The sequence below is a fragment of the Phyllobates terribilis genome, unplaced genomic scaffold (genome assembly GCF_046119375.1).
Source record: "Phyllobates terribilis strain yellow unplaced genomic scaffold, ASM4611937v1 Scaffold_8__6_contigs__length_399053987, whole genome shotgun sequence".
Classification (NCBI taxonomy): domain Eukaryota; kingdom Metazoa; phylum Chordata; class Amphibia; order Anura; family Dendrobatidae; genus Phyllobates; species Phyllobates terribilis.
Window position 1 is genome coordinate 55,905,376 of NW_027362768.1, and position 22,060 is coordinate 55,927,435.

General features: G+C 46.0%; 1 protein-coding gene across 3 annotated transcripts in view; it reads left to right on the forward strand.

Annotated features, from left to right (window-relative positions):
- HMCN1 (hemicentin 1) overlaps window positions 1–22,060 on the forward strand; it is a 924,522-nt gene that overhangs the window by 124,699 nt on the left and 777,763 nt on the right. For all 3 annotated transcript variants that reach the window (XM_073642974.1, XM_073642975.1, XM_073642976.1), the window contains exon 2: window positions 7,997–8,067. In XM_073642974.1, the coding sequence (XP_073499075.1) occupies window positions 7,997–8,067 (71 nt within the window). The remainder of the gene's footprint in view (window positions 1–7,996; window positions 8,068–22,060) is intronic.

The window sequence follows — 22,060 nt, forward strand, 5'->3', positions numbered from 1 at the left end:
TTGGCACAAGCCATGTTCGTGAAATAGTTTTTGTTTTGCACTACTTATGGCACTTTTCTAAAAGTAAGTGGAGGTTAAAGGGGTTTTCCCACGAACAAAAGTTCATTTTAATCAATGGCTGTGTCTGACTGTGTACGGAACGTGGCCTTATCATACCACATCTCCTGGGCAGGGGAGGAAGAAAAAGAGTATACAGACAGGACCACAGCTGATTCTTTCTTTGAAGTAAAACATAGTATAAAAACAGGCAGGGAAATGTTTTATCTCACAAAAAGAATCAGCTGTTATCCCATGCTGTCCTGTCTGTATACTCTTTTGCTTCCCCTGGCCTGGAGCTGTGGTATGATCAGACCATGTTCCTGTACAGTCAGACACAGCCATTACACAGTACACAGCAGGGCACATTTATAAGATTATCTCAGCACAGGAACATTTGATTTAAACACATCCAATTGTGGAAGCTATTATTATTCCAAGATCTATTGATTAAAATCAACTTGACCTAGAAGAAGACCTATACGGTTGAAACGCGTAGTCTGTTCCTAGACAGCTGTGTCCTCTACACTGCCATAATGTGCCCACTGTATGTACAGTCGGAAAGTATTCAGACCCCTTTAAATTTTTCACTCTTTGTTTCATTGCAGCCATTTGGAAAATTCTAAAAAGTTAATTTTTTTTCTCATTAAAGTACACCCATCTTGACTGAAAAAAAAACAAATGTAAAATTTTTTGCAAATTTATTAAAAAAAGAAAAACTTAAATATCACATGGTCATAAGTATTCAAACCCTTTGCTCAGACACTCATATTTAAGTCACATGCTGTCCATTTCTTGTGATCCTCCTTGAGATTGTTCTACTCCTTCATTGGAGTCCAGATGTGTTTAATTAATCTGATAGGACTGGATCTGGAAAGGCACACACCTGTCTATATAAGACCTCACAGCTCACAGTGCATGTCAGACTAAATGAGAATCATGAGCTCAAAGGAACTGCCCAAGGAGCTCAGAGACATAATTGTGGCAAGGCACAGATCTGGGCAAGGTTATAAAAGAATTTCTACATTACTCAAGTTTCCTAAGAGCACAGTGGCCTCCATAATCCTTAAATGGAAGAAGTTTGTGACCACCAGAAGTTTTCCTAGACCTGGTCGTCCAGCCAAACTGAGCAATTGTGGGAGAAGGGCCTTGGTGAGAGAGGTAAAGAAGAACCCCAAAATCACTGTGGCTGAGCTCCAGAGATGCAGTAGGGAGATGTGAGAAAATTCCACAAAGTCAACTATCACTGCAACCCTTCACCAGTCGGGCCTTTATGACAGAGTGGCCCGGCAGAAGCCTCTCCTCAGTGCAAGACATATGAAAGCCAGCATAGAGTTTGCTCAAAAACACATGAAGGACTCCCAGACAATGAGTAATAAGATTCTCTGGTCTGATGAGACAAAGATAGAACTTTTTGGTGATAATTCTAAGTGGTATGTGTGGAGAAAACCAGGCACTGCTCATCACCTGCCCAATACAATCCCAACAGTGAAAAGTGGTGGTGGCAGCATCATACTATGGGGGTGTTTTTCAGTTGCAGGGAAAGGACGACTGGTTGCAATTGAAAGAAATATGAATGCGGCCAAATACAGAGATATCCGGGATGAAAACCTCTTCCAGAGTGCTCTAGACCTCAGACTTGGCCGAAGGTTCACCTTCCAACAAGGCAATGACCCTAAGCACACAGATAAAATAACAAAGGAGTGGCTTCAGAACAACTCTGTGACCATTTTTGACTGGCCCAGCCAGACCCTGACCTAAACCCAATTGAGCATCTCTTGAGAGACCTGAAAATGGCTTTCCACCAACGTTCACCATCCAACCTGACGGAACTGGAGAGGATCTGCAAGGAAGAATGGCAGAGGATCCCCAAATCCAGATGTGAATAACTTGTTGCATCATTGCCAAGAAGACTCATGGCTGTAATAGCTCAAAAGGGTGCTTCTACTCAATACTGAGCAAAGGGTCTGAATACTTATGACCATGTGATATTTCAGTTTTTCTTTTTTAATAAATTTGAAAAATTTTTTACATTTCTGTTTTTTTTTCAGTCAAGATGGGGTGCAGAGTGTACTTTAATGAGAAAAAAAATTAACTTTTTAGAATTTACCAAATGGCTGCAATGAAACAAAGAGTGAAAAATTTAAAGGTGTGAATACTTTCCGTACCCACTGTACATACCTGGTCTGAAAAGGAATGATGTTCTTTTAAGGATTGTTGAAGAATAAAAAGATTTTAAGAAAAATGCCGAAATAAGGGTTCCTCCGCTGGACTTTATTTGTTTTGGTTCCAAGCGATTGCAGGAGGTTGTGCCTCCCTCATCTCCGTGCGGATCCCTGGCGGATGATAAGACCAAGGAGAAACTACGATCTGGGTAAGCTGCCTACTATTGACTTTTTGCATTTATAAAATTATCTCAGCACAGGAACATTTTATTTAAACACAGCCAATTGTGGAATTTATTATTATTCCAAGATCTATTGATTAAAATCAACTTTCGTTCCTGGGAAATCCCTTAACAGAAAGGTCACAGCTTCCCATCGCCTGTGTAATTTACTGCACTGATGTCTTCAATCCATAATCCACATCTGGCTTTTACTTCAAAAACTGCATAAAAAAATCTGAACGTGGAAAGAAACCCTACATTATGTCAGCTTCACACATCCATACAAGGCTATTAAGTTCAGATCAGGAGACCCGCGGCCAGTCCAGAAATCATGGTTCATACACAGATCACGGTACTCAACTGTATGGAACTGCAATTAGCTTTACATTTGCAGTAATGTACATTTGCAGTAATGTACATTTGAAAAGGTCTTTCACCTGGGCCTGAGAGTATCAGAAATGCAAATAAATTGGAACATGAAAGGATTTGTTTTATTGACAATTTCTAATACATTATTTGGGGATTCTGAGCGGTTACAAAGAACATATCGCAATAATCTCTCTAATAATTCATTTTAATAGAAATATGCTAAAGTCACCCTACAGTAGTGGTAAATTGGAAGTGAACTCTCCCTACCACGTACAAATGATTGCCTTGGGGTCTCACACCAGCATGTCCTGTGATTAGTTCATTGCCAGGAGACCATTCAAACAAAATGGTATTTTGGACACCTCCTTAAGGCTGTGTGCCCACGATGCGTTTTTTAAGCGTTTTTGCAGCGGCAATTCCGCTGCAGAAATGCTTAAAAAGCGCTTGGTAGAAGGCCTGCCATGTTCCCCAATGCTAATCCGCATGTGCTGTGCACATGCTGCGGAAATTTCCACTGCGGATTATCATTGCGGAAAAAAACGCAGCACTACCAATTGTTTTGCGGAAGTGCTGCGTTTTCGCTGCCATTGACTTGCATTGGAACGCATGGAATCCGCATTACTGCATATGTAGATGCGCATTCCATGAGTTTCAATGTGCGGATGGTACCCGGGTCAGGAGGAGAGGAGACTCTCCTCCGGACCCGAGTACCATAGAACCTGTAAAAAAAAGAATAAAATAAAAAATAAATATTATATTTACCTTCTGATGTTCCGCGGTGCGCTTGTTGGCAGATCGCGGTGGACTGAAGGACCTGCGCTGACGTCATTTAGTCATGTGACGGCAGGTCCTTCAGTGTACCGCGAGCTGCTGGCAAGCCGAGACGCATCGAATCAAGACTCCGGGGGCCATCAGAAGGTAAGTATAGATTTTTTTTTTTTTTTACCATTCTTTATGGTCACAGTATATAAATCCATGCCGTTTGCATGGATTTATATAGTGTGACCAAGTTGTCAAGCACTTTCCAAGTGATGCTAAAATCGATTGGAAAGCGCTTGACAACCTTTATGCGGAAATGCATGTGAAGAACGCTTCACTTCCGCTTGTCCCTGGCAGGAAAAACGCATGTACAATCCGCATACGTTTTTTCTGCCAGGGAGATGCAGAAATGCTCCGGAAAAAATCCGGAGCATTTCTGCCTCGTGGGCATATAGCCTTAATTGTATGAGCTTATCAAATGTTAGGCAGAACAAACAATTGTCTTTGTTTACGTGGTGCAAGGGTTTTAGTAGGTTAATATGATATTCCAATGTCCTTATTAAAACACATTCACAATATGTAAGAATGGTACTAGATGTGGTAACACTAAAACCACATCAATAGCTTGTGAATCCAACAGAGAAATCCCAGGACCCAACATGTCTTAATCTGTCCCACCCATGACTGCTGAAGGAAGTATAAGCTGGCATCAAGAAAAAAGGTCCATCATTTAATGTTATAATGTATGCAATTTATGTAAAGTTCAAATGGCTGTTACCAGATATTTGCCTCTGGAGGCGGCTACTTCTTCCCCTGCATCAGGTTGACTAATCATAAGTAGGTAGCATCATGCAGAGGAGAAAAGAACAAACCCTCCTCTACTCACTGATCTCATGCAGCTACTGTGTATAGATACAGCAGAGCTGAGTTATGTATCATTACAAACCCTTCTAGATCTCATCTCACAGTTCTGTCAGGTCTGACTGCAATGCCATCTGGAAGTGTTTTTAATGATATATTCTTTCACTCACGTCTGCTGTATCTTTACACAGAAGCTGCAGAGATCAGTGAGAAGTGGAGGGTGTATTTTTCTTTCCCCTGTGTGTTGCTGCTTACTTTTGATTGGTCAATCTGGCGTTTAGCTTTAAATTTGCAGTAATGTACATTTAGAAAAGGCATTTCACCGGGACCTGAGAATGTCTGCAAGGGTTCGCTCACATCTGCATATATAAAATCGCTCAGATTCTCAGCCAGAAAAGTTGGTCAGTGTCAGGCGAGCGTCATGCGAGTGCTATGTGAGTGTGCGTTTTTTTCTCGTCTAGCATCCGTATGTCATGCCTACGACATGCGTATGTCATCCATATGCTACATGTTTTTAACATAATCTTTTACATAATATAATAATACTCTATGTAAATTAAATCTAGTTGTCATAAATTAAAAAGCAATCTTATATAAACAGATAGATAGGTAGATTTTTCTCCCATTTTTCATGAGCTAAACGCAAAGATCTAAGACTTTTTCTAGTTACACAAAAGGCCTTTTTCTTTCAAATATTGTTTACAAATTTGTCTAAATCTGTGTTAGTGAGCACTTCTCCTTTGCCAAGATAATCCATCTGTGTTAGTGAGCACTTCTCCTTTGCCAAGATAATCCATCTGTGTTAGTGAGCACTTCTCCTTTGCCAAAATAATCCATCTGTGTTAGTGAGCACTTCTCCTTTGCCGAGACAATCCATCTGTGTTAGTGAGCACTTCTCCTTTGCCGAGATAATCCATCTGCGTTAGTGAGCACTTTTCCTTTGCCAAGATAATCCATCCACCTCACAGGTGTGGCATATCAAGATGCTGATTACACAGCGTGATTATTGCATAGGTGTGCGCTAGGCTGGCCACAATAAAAGGTCACTCTAAAATGTGCAGTTTTTACAGTATTGGGGTGTGCGGGGGGTCAGAAAACCAGTCAGTATCAGGTGGGACCACCCTTTGCCTCAAGCAATGCAACACATCTCCTTCATATAGAGTTGATCAGGCTGTTCATTGTGGCCTGTGGAATGTTGGTCCAGTGTATTACATGCTTTGGGTACATTTCTGTGATCTAGAAAACTGAGAAAAAGCGTTTTCAAAATTTTGTAGGGTTACATATCTCAGCCATACAATATTATGTGGTCTGGGAACATTTCTGTGATCTCTAAAACTAAGAAAATGCGTTTAAAAATTTTGTATATTTTTGTTCAGTATCCATGGTTATTGGGCCCTTCCCAGCCTAAAAATACAAGCCCGTAGCCATCCCAGAAGTGGTGAATCACATGAGATGCTCCAATTCTGGCGCTTTGCTTTGGGTCTTCCCGATTGCCCTGGTGCGTTGGCAACATTGGGGTAATGGTAGTTGGGGTTGATGTCAGCTGTGTTTTGTCTGACAATAGAGCTGACATCAAGTCCTGGTGTTAGTAAAGGAAAAGTGTCTATCAGACACCCCTATTACTAACCCAGTAAGTAAAAAGAAAAAAACACACACCCTAGTACATAAACTTACTTATTGTTTGTATAAAACTATAAACTCAGTAATCGGTTTAATAAATGATTAGATGATGCATTTGTATGTAAATAATTACGTGTATAGCCACTTCTCATGTGGGTCAGTCCGCATGTTTTTTCCTTTGTATGGAATATCATAATTTTATACACTTTTCAATTCAGCAATTTTTAATTGTTTTTTTACGGCCTTTGGCTTGATCTCGAGCCATGGTGACTTGATGGATGAGTGATCTTGTGCAAGCCTAGATAGGTCCACCAGAGTCTTCTCCACCATTATCTTGATGGTATCAAGTCATTGGGTTGCTGGTCTTCCTCTTCACTTTGTTCCTTCTATTCTTCCGACCATGATGTCCTTCTCCAGGGATTGCTTTCTTTATATGATGAAATATGGGTGAGGGACGGCCACAGGACGAGGGGTACAGCAACAATCAGCAGACATGTACAAATATTAAATAATATATTATACATTTTTCCTAAACAGTTTTTAAAAAAACAAAGGAAAGGATGGTAGGTAAACAGTGAATAAATAACAAATACGATGACCGAAATTCCTCTCAACAACACCGAATAAGAGTATACACTGGTACAGTTAACAGAATTAACAGTTATATGCCAGCAAAAATACATGTGATTAACCCTTTCTATGCATAAAGCCATAAAACGAGAGTGTTGTGCCAGTACTCTAGTAATCGCCTACTCAGAGCAGTTTTTGAAGTATCTCTTACAGAAGAGGCATTTTGTCCTAACTAACTAGACCTCCATAAAGTTATTTATATATGCGCATATAAATTCATGTGTAAGATGGTACCGGTACATCCTGAGACTGAAGTGTCCTTGCTGGGATGAGTCTCAAATAATCAGAAACACTGACTGGAATCTCTTAGAGAATGCCGATCTCTCTAACACAGGGCTTCTGTAAGTCCTTAGAAATAAAGCCTCGTGTGGCCTAGTCCAAGATGCTGTGTCCTTGCTTGTCCTCACTGAGTCAGCTCATGTCAAGCTGAACAACGAGTCCCAGAGTCACCAAAAACAGATCCAGAGTCGCACCGCTCTATCTAGACCATTTTCCAACGATGCGTAGCTTCACTGTCCTTAAACTCCCCTAGCAACTGTCACCAACTGCCAAACCCCTGCACTGCAACTCTGGCCTCTCCGCTATCCTCTACTGGCCAGATCTTACTGTATATTACATCACAAATCTCCAACAATACAGTAAACTGTGGTTAACCCTTACATATGATATGTCCAAAGTAGGCAAGTTGTAGTTGGTGATCCTTGCTTCGAGTGACATGTCTGGCTTTGACTCCTTTGAAATGTGGAGCTGGAGAGGGGTGTTATCAATACTATGGATGGCAAGAAGAACAAATAAATCAATTTCGCAATAAATCAAGCCAGACATATCACTCATTAAAAAAGTATGCCAAAATGACACTGTGCTGGCCTAGGATGAGTCAATGGGGGTTTATATTTAGTATATACTGCAGCAGCTTTCTGGTGCTGATGCAAAACTTAGGGCTAAAATGAAATCTGAAAAGGCTCCTAAAGTGCCCCTGTCAGCAGGATTGTGCTCAGTAAACTACATACACTATCAGGTGGGCGCCATTACACTGATTACACTGATTAATATGATACCTTGGTTGATGAAATCCCTCCTGTGGTTCTTGTGTAATCTTTACTTTCAGTTTGGAGTTAATGATATGCTTGTGCTCTGGGGCGGCTTGTGGAGGGGCGCTCTATCTGGTTCTCTGCTTACATATTCATCTGTATGCTCTTATGACAGCTCACTGTGCATTCTAGCAAAGTATGTGCTAGATTTTCTTACATAGTGCAGGCATTCAATTGATTTACAAGATATGAAATAATCCAAGTTTACATGCAAATTGATTAACCATAATTTTTTATGTTCCAGAGATTGGACCAGTCACAATCACAACTGATCCAGAGACATTTAAGAATGAACTTAAAGAATTATATGTGCAGGTCAGTAAAGCTATTAAAGGATCGTGACATAAAGAACATTTGACAACAAAATGTTACTGTAGCTTTCCATACTTATGCACTCTTAACAATTCATAAGCTTTGTACAATGTGTGAGATATTTTCTTTAGTTCATTTATGCTACTAATAAAAAATGTCATTATGGCTATGCTTGCCATGGACTGCAGACACGTGATAAATCCTGATAAGTTTACTCATCATGCTAATCCGGGCAGACACCGTTATTTCAGGCCATGTTCGGGAATAGGAGAATGGCAATAATACAAACCTGAAGCCCTCTCTAATGGTGGAGATCAGAGGAACCTCCGATTTTGGTTGGATAACCTTTTTGAATACTGCAAAATCTAAACTAAAATCAAATAATCTCCAGGACATATGATAAACTAGTCTCAAAATTATATTATATAGGTAATATCATAAACAGAATATGCCATACATGCTTGGTTGGTGCAATTAACTCCTCATGATCCCTGTTCATCAAATCAGACAGGCTGCTTTACTTTGAATATGGCTGCTTTACTTTGAATATGCCAAAAATGTTTATGATGAGAAGTCCTCTTTAAGACCATTTCAGTGGGTTAAATGGGTTTGTCACTTTATCTTTATTAGGGGCATGATTTTGTGACACTTACCGTATTTTTCGGACCATAAGACACACTTTTTTTCCCCAATATTTGGGAGGAAAATGGGCGGTGCATCTTATGGTCCGAACGTTACCTGCGGTGGTGGTGAAGTGGGATTGCAGGGCCCTCCAGGATTGCGGTGGTGGTAGCGGCGGCGGCGTCAGCGGCAGCAGAGGTGAGGCAGAACAGCTGGGGCCAGGACTGTTTGAGGTTGCAGACAGGTGTCTTTTATACTGATAACAAGTTCAAACAGGTGCCAGTACTACAGGTAATGAGTGGAGGACAGAGGAGCCTCTTAAAGAAGAAGTTACAGGTCTGTGAGAGCCAGAAATCTCGCTTGTTTGTAATTGACCAAATACTTATTTTCCACCAAAATTTAAAAAAAATTTCTTTCCAAATCAGACAATGTGATTTTCAGGATTTGTTTTCTCATTTTGTCTCTCATAGTTGAGGTCTACCTATGATGTCAATTATTAGCATTTTGCAGTGAGAAATAAGTATTTGATTCCTCTGGCAAACATCAATTATTACTTGGTGGCAAAACCCTTGTTGGCAAGCACAGCAGTCAGACGTTTTTTTGTAGTTGATGATGAGGGTTGCGCACATGTCAGGAGGAATTTTGGTCCACTCACTCCTCTTTGCAGATCATCTCTAAATGATTCAGATTTTGAGGCTGTTGTTTGGCAACTCGGAAATTCAACTCCCTCCATAAGTTTTCTATGGGATTAAGGTCTAGAGACTGGCTAGGCCACTCCATGACCTTAATGTGCTTCTTTTTGAGCCACTCCTTTGTTGCCATGGCTATATGTTTTGGGTCATTGTCTTCCGGAAAGACCCAGCCACGACCCATCTTCAATGCTCTTACTGAGGGAAGGAAGTTGTCACTCAGGACTTTATAGTACATGGCTCCATCCATTCTCCCATTGATGCGGTGAAGTAGTCCTGTGCCCTTAGCAAAGAAACACCCCCAAACCATAATGTTTCCACCTCCATGCTTGACAGTGGGGACGGTGTTCTTTGGGTCATAGGCTGTATTTCTCTTCCTCCAAACACGGTGAGTTGAGTTAATGCCAAAGAGCTCAATTTTGGTCTCATCTGACCACAGAACCTTCTCCCAATAACTCACAGAATCATCCAGGTGTTCATTGGCAAACTTCAGACGGGCCTGCACATGTGCCTTCTTGAGCAGGGGGACCTTGAGGGCACTGCAGGATTTTAAACCTTTAAGGCGTAATGTGTTACCAATGGTTTTCTTGGTGACTGTGGTTCCAGCTGCCTTGAGATCATGAACAAGTTCCCCTGTGTAGTTTTAGGCTGATCTCTCACCTTCCTCATGATCAAGGATACCCCACGAGGTGAGATTTTGCATGGTGCCCCAGATCGATGTCGATTGACAGTCATTTTGTATTTCTTCCATTTTCTTACTATTGCACCAACAGTTGTCTCCTTCTCACCCAGCATCTTACTATGGTTTTGTAGCCCATTCCAGCTTTGAGAAGGTCTATGATCTTGTCTCTGACATCGTTAGAAAGCTCTTTGGTCTTGCCCATGTTGTAGAGGTTAGAGTCTGACTGATTAATTGAGTCTGTGGACAGGAGTCTTTTATACAGGTGACTATGTAATACAGCTGTCTTTAATGCAGGTAACGAGTTGATTAGGAGCATCTAACTGGTCTGTAGTGACCAGCCAGAACTCATAATGGTTTGTAGGGTATCAAATACTTATTTCTCACTGCAAAATGCAAATAAATTTATCTAATTTATACAATGTGATTTTCTTGATTTTTTTTGGATATTCTATCTCTCAATGTTAAAATTAACCTATCCTTAAAATTATAGACTGTTCACGTCTTTGTCAGTGGGCAAACTTACAAAAACAGCAAGGGATCAAACAATTATTTCCTTCACTGTATTTGTGCATACATTGTTTTTAACTTTGTGTATAACCAGTATTCCTCAAAAAAGGATATATATTTATACTTTACCTATATAGTAATTAATTTGTGTGGTTAAGGAATTGCATGAGTTTTCTCAGTATTGTGTGCCTATGTATTTTAATATACAGTGGTGCTTGAAAGTTTGTGAGTGCTTCTGAATTTTCCACACACATTTCCATATTTCCACACAAGTTCTGAAAGTAGAAAAGTAGATAGAAAAAAATGAATCAAACAAATGAGTCAAAAATATTTGACTTTATTTTTTAAATGAGGAAAATCATCAACTATCACGTCTGTGAGTGGCAAAAGCATGTAAAGCTTTTGGATTATCAGATAATTTGAAGGTGATGCAGAGGCTGGTGTTTTCAATGAATGGAATGACAATCAGGTGTAAGTGGTTAACCTGTTTTATTTAAGGAACACATTGATCTATTAAAGTCTGATCTTCACAACTCGTTGTTGAAGTGTATCATGGGTATGAATGAAGGGGATTTCAGAGGACCTTCAAAGAACAGTTGATGCTCATCAGGCTGGAAAAGGTTACAAAGCCATCTCTAAAGAGATGGGACTCCACCAATCCACAGTCAGATAGATTTTGAACAAGTGGAGGAAATTCAAGGCCATTACTATTCTCCCCAGGATTGGTTAACCAATAAAGATCACTTCAAGAGTGAGGTGTAAAATAGTCTACAAGGTAACAAAGGTACATAAGGTAACCTCTAACCAATGTGAGGCAGAGAGGGGAATTATATGCAAGGGACGATATGTATCCTCCAGAATGCGCATAGAAACATATTGAACCCGCTGGAGAGCATTGCAATCACAGACACAGCTGTGGTTGCAGTGCAGAATAAAAGTGAGTTTGGTCTTGGTCAAGCTATTTGACCAAGGCAGATTTGTTAAAGTCCGGCATAGGCTTTTATTCTTGGAGTGAACTACAGGAAGGCAGTGGGGCGGTTCACTCCCTCCAACCTGGGTCTTGCATGTGGCTCATGTCCACAGTTTTCGTTTAAAAACCTGCATCAAAGGTTTATGTAGCGCCGGCGTCCCTGCCCTCTGCTAGGCAGGGACGCTGTTCCCCTCACCTCTCTGCTCCGTGCCCGGCGTCCTACTCCCGCTCTGCTGGCAGCGCGCGCTCCTTCCCGGCCACTGTGCTTAGGGCGCGCGCGCGCGCTCTCCCTCCCTCTTAAAGGGGCCGCGCGCGCCGTCCTAAGGAGTCCCCGGCCAATGGCCGGAGGACTTCACCATATATAAGGCACCTCCTCCAAAATGGAGGTGCCCGAGCAATGTTGTTGCACTGTTCACTACTCTGCTTCAGCCCTCAGGTCCCGTTGCCAGTTACCTGCCAGATACCTGCCAGATTCCTGCCAGCTTGCTGTCTTATTCCTGCCTGATATTCTGCTACCTGCCTGCTAGCCTGAGGTCCGACGGTATGCCTTACTACTCCTGTCAGTCTGTCTAAGGACCAGCTTGCCCGTTCACCTGGGAGCGCACATCAACTACCTGCCTGCTTGCCTGAGGTCCGACGGTCTGCCTTCCAACTCTTGTCAGTCTGTCTATGGACCAGCTTGCCCGCTCACCTGGGAGCGCACATCTGCTACCTGCCTGCTAGCCTACCTGGAGGCTCTGCCGTCACGTGCTGTGACCACCTGCCTGTCCAGTGACTCCTGCCCGCTCACCTGGGAGCGCTCATCTGCTGCCTGTCTGCTAGCCTACCTGGAGGCTCTGCCGTCACGTGCTGTGACCACCCGCCTGTCCAGAGACTTCTGCCCGCTCACCTGGGAGCGCTCATCTGGCGCCTGTCTGTTGGTCTTCCTGGAGGCTCCGCCGTCACATGCTGTGACCACCCGTTTATCCAGTGACTCTCGCCTGCTCACCTGGGAGCTCACGTCTACCATCAGCCGCCACAGGTCGTACCAACCCTTTACCCAGAGACTGCCCCGGTCACTTGCCGTGACCATCTGCCCGTTCACCCAGAGACTGCCCCGGTCACTTGCCGTGACCATCTGCCCGTTCATCCAGAGACTGCCCCGGTCACTTGCCGTGACCTCCTGCCCGTTCTTCTAGAGACTGTCCCGGTCACCTGCTGTGACTGCCTGCCTGGTCGCCACCCGCTCCCTTACAAGGACCGCCCCCTTGTATAGTAGCTCAGAGGTTCCGCCTCCCAGACCCGTTACAGTTTGCTCGGGCCATGGAACCCGGTGGCACCCAAGCTCCCTCGCTCTCGGACCTGTGTCATGAACTGTCCCGTCAGAGGTCCCAACAGGAGTCCATCCTGGGTCACCTGCGGAATGTCAATTCTCGCCTGGACACTCTGACTGCTCCGCCAGCAACCTCCGCCAGTGCCATGACTCGCAATCCGGCATCTCCGCTGTCCACTAATACCATGGTATCCTACCCCGGACCCCGGCTTTCTGCACCTCCTCGCTTCGGAGGCGACTCCGCCCAGGCTCGGGGCTTCATAAATCAGTGCACCCTGCACTTTGAACTCCTGTCCCACCAGTTTAACTCTGACCGGGCCAAAATTGCCTTCATCATGTCCCATCTCACCGGGGAGGCCCTGGCCTGGCTAAATCCTCTATGGGAGAGAGGAGACCCCCTGGTGTCCGACTTGCCTGCCTTTCTCATGGCTTTCCGGAAAGTCTTCGACGAACCCGGACGGAAGACCTCATCCGCATCATCACTGCTACGCCTCCGTCAGGGAAGTCTCACCGTGGGCCAATATGCCATACGGTTCCATACCCTTGCCTCGGAGCTGGCCTGGGATAACGACGCTCTGGTATCCGTCTTCTGGGAGGGTCTGTCCGGCCGTATTAAAGATGAACTTGCCGGTCGGGACATTCCTACCACTCTCGATGACCTAATAACTCTTGCCACCCGGATTGACCTATGGTTCCAGGAGCGTGCCAAAGAGGTCACCCATGAGAGGAGGTTTCCACGTCTAGCTCCTACTTTTCAGAAATCCGCCTCTCCCCAGGTACACTCTCCTGAGCCTATGCAGGTCGACCAGACCAAGATGGTCAAAACCCGTCAGGACTTACGCCGTGCCGAGGGGAGCTGCTTCTACTGTGGCAGTAAGGAGCACCGGATCCGTGCCTGCCCGGAGAGGTCGGGAAACGCCTGTGTCTAGGTTCGCTCAGAGAGGTCGACCTAGACAAGAATAAATCCTCTCCATCTCTGCTGCTGTCAGTCTCAATCGTCTGCGGGGAGAACCGTTATTTCGAACTAGCCCAACTTGACTCTGGAGCAGCCAGGAATCTTATTTCACAGTCCCTGGTAGAGAAATACCGCATCCCCACCAAACCTCTGGCTGTACCCTTGTCTGTTGCTGCCGTGGATGGGGGTCTCTTACCACGCCCCATCCAACTCATCACCGAATCCATTACTCTGCAGGTGGAAATGCTGCATTCTGAGAGTATCTCCTTTCATGTTCTGCCTGGACTCTCTCACGCCCTCTTGCTAGGTCTACCTTGGCTCCAGAGACATGCACCCGTGCTTGACTGGCAGACCGGAGAAGTCCTTCGCTGGGGACAGGACTGCCATAAGACCTGTCTGGTTCCCGTCCATCCCGTCCGTCCTTCTCCTACCCCAGCTAATCTAACTGGACTTCCGATTCCTTATTGGTCTTATGCTGATGTCTTTAATAAAAAGGAGGCAGAGACACTACCCCCTCATAGACCATACGACTGCCCTATCGACCTGTTACCTGGTACTACTCCTCCCCGTGGGCGTATTTATCCATTATCCGCTGCTGAGACCCGGTCGATGTCCGAATATATTGAGGAGAATCTGGCCAGGGGATTCATCCGGAAATCTACCTCCCCGGCAGGAGCAGGCTTCTTTTTCGTCAAAAAGAAGGACGGCTCTCTCCGTCCCTGTATAGACTATAGAGGCCTTAACCAGATCACGGTGAAGAATAAGTACCCCCTTCCGCTCATTCCGGAGTTATTTGATCGTCTGAGGGGGGCTAGAATCTTCACCAAACTGGACCTCCGTGGGGCGTACAACCTGGTTCGTATCGGATGAATGGAAGACGGCATTCAACACCCGGGACGGCCACTATGAATATCTGGTAATGCCCTTTGGTCTCTGTAACGCTCCTGCCGTCTTTCAAGAGTTGGTCAATGACATCTTCCGGGACCTTCTCTACTCCTGCGTAGTGGTGTACCTGGACGACATCTTGGTCTTCTCTCCGGATCTCCAGACTCACCGGAGGGACGTTCGTCAGGTCCTGCTCAGGCTCAGGCAGAATCACCTCTTCGCTAAATACGAGAAGTGCCTCTTTGAGCAGACCTCGCTTCCGTTTTTGGGCTACATTATTTCTCAGACCGGCCTACGAATGGATCCAGAGAAACTGTCTGCCATCGAGAAATGGCCTCGACCGGAGGGGTTGAAGGCCATTCAGCGGTTCCTGGGCTTCGCCAACTACTACCGCCTCTTCATACCGCACTTCTCTTCCCGGACTGCCCCAATTTCCGCGCTCACCCGTAAGGGTACTAATCCCAAAGAGTGGCCGCCCGAAGCAGAGGAGGCCTTTCTCTCCTTAAAACAGGCCTTCTCTTCCGCCCCGGTGCTGCATCGCCCGGACGGCAACAAGCAGTTCTTCCTGGAAGTTGACGCCTCCTCCTCTGGAGCCGGAGCGGTACTTACTCAAAAATCATCTTCCGGGAGGATGGTAACTTGCGGCTTCTTCTCTAAACTCTTCTCCTCCTCAGAGCGCAATTATTCCATAGGAGACCGAGAGTTATTGGCCATCAAACTGGCATTGGAGGAGTGGCGTTACCTGCTCGAGGGGGCTCTTCACCCGGTAATAATTTACACTGACCACAAGAACTTGGCTTACCTCCAGCATGCCCAGAGACTTAACCCGCGCCAAGCCCGGTGGTCCTTGTTTTTTGCTCGCTTTGATTTTGTTCTTCATTTTCGCCCGGCTGACAAAAACGTCAAGGCGGACACCTTGTCTCGATCCTTTCTGGTGTCTGATCTCGAGGAAGATCCGAAACACATCATCGATCCCGCCAGAGTAATGCAGGTGGCTCCCGTGAGTCTAAATCGTCTCCCTCCCGGAAAGACGTTCGTATCAGTACCTGATCAAGAGAAGATCCTTCACTGGGGTCACTCATCTAAACTGGCTGGCCACGCCGGTCAGAAAAAGACCCTCCAGCTTATTACCCGGCACTACTGGTGGCCTACCCTGCACAAGGACGTAATAGACTTTGTTTCTGCCTGTGTGTCCTGCGCCCGCAACAAGGTTCCGAGACATCTGCCAGCCGGTCGCCTCCTTCCGCTTTCTGTACCTGCTGCCCCCTGGCAGCATATAGCAATGGACTTTATAACTGACCTCCCAGTCTCTGCCGGTTGTACGGTCATTTGGGTGGTCGCTGACCGCTTCTCCAAGATGGCTCATTTCGTTCCCCTGCCAGGCCTCCCATCTGCACCCGAGCTAGCTAAAGACTTTATTCGTCACATCTTTCGTCTTCATGGCCTGCCCCTCCACATTGTGTCGGATCGTGGGGTACAGTTCACCTCACGCTTCTGGAGAGCCACTTGTAAACTGCTAGACGTCACCCTGGACTTCTCTTCCGCTTACCACCCACAGTCCAATGGTCAAGTGGAGCGGATCAATCAGAACCTGACCAGTTACCTCCGGCACTTCGTTAATGCCCATCATTCAGACTGGGTGGATCTCCTACCATGGGCCGAGTTCTCTTATAACAATCACGAGAGCGAATCCTCCTCCAAATCCCCGTTTTTTGTAGTCTTCGGTCAGCATCCTCGGATTCCTTTTCCTGTCTCCACCTCTGTGGACAACCCGGCTGTGGAATCTCTCGTTAGCAAATTTTCCTCCATTTGGGAGAGTACCCGATCCACACTCCTTCAGTCGTCCGAACAGATGAAAAGACACGCTGACAAAAAACGCCTGGATCCTCCACAATTTCGTCCTGGAGATAAAGTCTGGCTCTCATCTAAATATGTCCGACTCAAGATACCTTCTTACAAGTTAGGGCCTCGGTTCATCGGTCCTCTGGAGGTCATCAGTCAGATCAACCCGGTGGCCTATAAATTGAAACTCCCGGCCAACTTACGGATCCCTAACTCCTTCCATGTATCTCTCCTCAAACCTGTGGTACTTAACTCTTTTTCCAAGTCTACAGGTACGCCTCCTGCTCCGGTTTCTGCTGAGGACGAGTTTGAGGTAGAGAACATTCTTGCCACCAAAAGGGTAAGAGGAAAGACCTTTTTTCTAGTAGATTGGAAGGGGTTTGGTCCTGAGGAGAGAACGTGGGAGCCCCGGGAGAACATCCATGCCCCGCTCATCCTTGCTAAATTTCTGTCTGGCCTAAAAAAGGGGGGGCCTAAAGGGGGGGGTACTGTAGCGCCGGCGTCCCTGCCCTCTGCTAGGCAGGGACGCTGTTCCCCTCACCTCTCTGCTCCGTGCCCGGCGTCCTACTCCCGCTCTGCTGGCAGCGCGCGCTCCTTCCCGGCCACTGTGCTTAGGGCGCGCGCGCGTGCTCTCCCTCCCTCTTAAAGGGGCCGCGCGCGCCGTCCTAAGGAGTCCCCGGCCAATGGCCGGAGGACTTCACCATATATAAGGCACCTCCTCCAAAATGGAGGTGCCCGAGCAATGTTGTTGCACTGTTCACTACTCTGCTTCAGCCCTCAGGTCCCGTTGCCAGTTACCTGCCAGATACCTTCCAGATTCCTGCCAGCTTGCTGTCTTATTCCTGCCTGATATTCTGCTACCTGCCTGCTAGCCTGAGGTCCGACGGTCTGCCTTACTACTCCTGTCAGTCTGTCTAAGGACCAGCTTGCCCGCTCACCTGGGAGCGCACATCAACTACCTGCCTGCTTGCCTGAGGTCCGACGGTCTGCCTTCCAACTCTTGTCAGTCTGTCTATGGACCAGCTTGCCCGCTCACCTGGGAGCGCACATCTTCTACCTGCCTGCTAGCCTACCTGGAGGTTCTGCCGTCACGTGCTGTGACCACCTGCCTGTCCAGTGACTCCTGCCCGCTCACCTGGGAGCGCTCATCTGCTGCCTGTCTGCTAGCCTACCTGGAGGCTCTGCCGTCACGTGCTGTGACCACCCGCCTGTCCAGAGACTTCTGCCCGCTCACCTGGGAGCGCTCATCTGCCGCCTGTCTGTTGGTCTTCCTGGAGGCTCCGCCGTCACATGCTGTGACCACCCGTTTATCCAGAGACTCTCGCCTGCTCACCTGGGAGCTCACGTCTACGATCAGCTGCCACAGGTCGTACCAACCCTTTACCCAGAGACTGCCCCGGTCACTTGCCGTGACCATCTGCCCGTTCACCCAGAGACTGCCCCGGTCACTTGCCGTGACCATCTGCCCGTTCATCCAGAGACTGCCCTGGTCACTTGCCGTGACCTCCTGCCCGTTCTTCTAGAGACTGTCCCGGTCACCTGCTGTGACTGCCTGCCTGGTCGCCACCCGCTCCCTTACAAGGACCGCCCCCTTGTATAGTAGCTCAGAGGTTCCGCCTCCCAGACCCGTTACAGTTTAGATGTTTCAGTGGTTTATTTGCAAGCTGCAAAGCTGGAGGCTTGGTGCACGGCAAGCTTGTGTGAAGGCATGATACAGGCCTGTGAAGGCAAAGCAACTGACGCACTTCAAACCAAGACCGCGCGGCCGTCGTCCACGGCAACCAGTTTATACGGACTGTTTGGAGCACCCGGCTGCGATCCGGAGGACACCATTTGCATTTAAATTGTAAGTTCTGCAAATAAAGACATTTAAGTTGAACTTTCCTTGGGTCACTGCCTCATTACCGCACAGTGTGAACACCACTGCACTACACCAACTAAAGGCCTCTCTCTTAGTTAATGTTAAGGTTCATAAGTTCACCATCAGGAGGAACTACAATGGTGTGCATAGCGTGATAGCAAGGAGAAAGTCACTGCTCTAAAAAATATTGCTACCTGTCTGCAGTTTGCTAAAGATCATCAGAACAAGCCAGAGGGCTATTGGAACAATGTTTTGTGGACAGATGAAACTAAAATAGAGCTTTTTGCTTTAAATGAGATGCAATATGCTTGAGAAGGAAAAACACTGCATTACAGAAAAAAATGTCTTATTATATGTGAAACATGGTTGTAGTAATGTCATGGTGTGAACCTGTTTTCCTGCATCTGAGCAAGGACAGCTTACCATCATTGATGGAAGAATGAATTCTTAATTATACCTGCATATTGTAACAAAAATGTTAGGACATATGTCCATGAGTGAATCTCAAGAGAATGAGGGTCATGCTGCAAGAGAATGGCCCAAAGCTCATAAGTTTTATTTATAAAAGAATACTTAAAGAAAAATAAAGTTAAAGTTTATGAATGGCGGAGTTAAAATTCAGACTTTAATACTGGAGAAATGTTGTGAAGAGACCTTAAATGAGCAGTTTATGGGAGAAAACATAACAGAGTTTTGTAGGGAAGAGTGGGCTAAAATATCTCTTAGCTGATGTGCAGTACTAATCAAAGTTTACCCGAAACATTTAGATACAGTTGTTGCTGCACAAGTGGGTCAGACCAGATACTGAAAGTAACTGATGACATACTTTTGCCACTCAATAATCCATATTGGATAATTTCCTCATTTATAAAATGACAAGTCTAATATTTTGACTCATTAGTTTGATATGATTGTCTTTATCAACTTTTAGGACTTTTGCAGAAACTTGGAAAATTCTTAACTTTTACCACAACTGTATATGATATATGAACAAAGGTATTGGAACATGTATACAATACTCCTCCAAGAGCTTTTATGACATTTCATTCTAAATCCATAGGCATTAAACTGGGATTGGTCCCCTTTTTGTAGCTATTGCAGCTTTCTTTCTTCTGAGACAGAATTTGCACAAGATTTTGGAGTATGTACTGGAAGTTTTATCCATTCAGAGATGATTCGCGACCATTGTTCTAGTTCATACCAAAAGTGTGGGATGGGGTTGGGGTCGCTGTAAGGTGAATATAATACAGGAGTTAGGGGAGCTGTATGATCAATGTCAGTAAATTGGATTCTACCAGATACCAAAAGCATTTGAATTAAATTCTGAATACAGTGTATGCAAGCGAGGGCCTGTATTGTGGTCAGTCTGTCAGGCCTGAAATCCATGTCAGGAACATGTATAAGCCTCATTTTACTTTGAAGCAGCCTCCTCAAGGGAAAGAGACAGGAGTGCCATTGACCAATCTGCACAAGCCTACGCACTTCTGGAAACTACCCAACCAGGCAGAATGCATCTTTTGCATGGTTTTGAGCAACAAATAAGTAATTACAGGATATGTCCCAGAGAGTGATGAGGTCTGTGTAGTGTATTACTCAGGTGACAGGCAGTGCTACAGAGCTCAGGTAAAGGCCTTAGCGTGGCAATGACCATGTTCCAATATGTGTAAGGCTGTGACATGAATAGGTCAGTGGAGCGTATTAACCCAGTCTCTTAGACCTGCTTAAAATGTACAGAAACTAGCCAATACCCCACCACCTTTTTTTTTTACAGAAATTTAGAAAATTTAAGGGAAGTGACAATTTAATAAAGAGACACAAGTCTAATTTAGGAGCCTGGAAAAGCCAGGAATGGTCTTTGTCCAGCACTGAACAATGCAAAGTGCTAACGAATATGTATGCCCTAGCTAACTAACAATTTGGGAAGAGACGTATATATTGACAAGGGAAAACTGAACACTGTGCTGGGACCAAAAAGTGGACGTGGTTGCTGAATGTTCTTACTGGATGTGCAACTGCAGGTTGTAAGCAAGAGGTATCAGCGCCTGCTTCCTGGACAGCAGATTGGGAAGAACGTAACACAGGGGAAGGGCCAGTGGTTTCACCCTCAGACACAGATCTTGTACCCAGGCGTTTCCCCACCTACTGCAGTGTTGTGTATGTCAGCAGTTTATGGCATATGCTAACAGAGGTATTATGTCGAATTTCCCTTTATAAAGGGATGTGTGGGTTAGATTTTCGAACTAGCAGCATATATATAGAGCATGTTTCATTACTCATATTATTATTCTGTGTAAGGCTGTGTGCCCACTATGCGTTTTTCAAGCGTTTTTGCGCGGAATTTCCGCAGCGAAAATGCTTGAAAAACGCTTGGTAATATGTGCCCCATGGTCCCCAATGATAATCCGCATGTGCTGTGCACATGCTGCGGAAATTTCCGCTGTGGATTATCATTGCGGAAAAATATGCAGCATGTCCATTAATTTTGCAGACACACAGCGTAATTGCCGCCATTGACTTGCATTGAATCGCTTAATATCCGCATGACTACATGTGCACATGCGGATATTAAGCGATTCAATGTGCGGATGGTACCCGGGTCTCGAGAAGAAGAGACTCTCCTCCAGACCCGGGTACCATAGTACCTGTTAAAAAAAGAATTTAAAATAAAAAATAAAGATTATACTTATCTTCCGATGGACCCCGATCTCCTCAGCGATGCGTCCGGTCTCTTGGACGGCTCATGATGGTCTAAAAGGACCTTCCATGACGTCGGCGGTCGCGTGACCTGTCATATGACTGAGATGACGCGCCTAGGGGATGGGGACGACTCGGCACCCGGGCCTTGTTGTTGGTTTTGGGGATGCCGCGGTGGCCGGCTCCCAGGGCCGTACCCTGGGGTCACTCTTAAAAGCAAGGAATAATGGGGGGAAGGTGTATGGGATAGGGGAAATTGTTCGTGACGCCACCTGTGGTGTCTGGTGAGGATCACCAGCGCTGCGACAGTCCTCTGAGGCCGGTGTTCAGGCAGCTTAGGTGGTGCGGCTCCCCACTGGTGGAGAGGGGCCTCAGGGCAGCGTAGGAAAGGGGATGCAGAATAGAGCGTTGGCGGGTGCAGAGCCGCGGAGGGAAGAACAGACAGAGGCAGCGTTTGAAGTCATCCAAGTCTTTACTCACGGTAGTGCTTTCCCAGCTCAGAGCTTCTCTCTCTGCTGTCACACGGCGAGCTGCGGCCACCAGGGTGGGGTTCAGCACACTCCAGGTAGTTCAGGAGCGCTTGGCAGGACCCCCACTCTAAAGTATTCCTCTCTAGTAGAACTTCTCCCGCCTTGTGTCCCCCACTGTGTCCCTTACGGGTACTGCGATGTCCTTGATGGGTAGCGTGTAGCTCCCGGACCGACTGGGTGCCCTTATTGGTTACTAGTGCCTGTCTCCTCTGCTCCCCTCCTGGGCCTTCTTGGTTGGACTCTGACCGGGGACAGAGCCGGTTATAACTCTGCCCCAATCCCCCGTCTCAAGGCCTGAGACGGGGAACCGTGGACCCTGAGGCGGCTGCAGCCTTGTGCTGACCTGTCATCCCAAAGACCCACGACTAAAGACCCGGTTATTAAAATGGCCTCCAGTAAAATATGATTCTATTAAGTGCTAAAGTAAAGTGCTTCCTCCACCCTCACT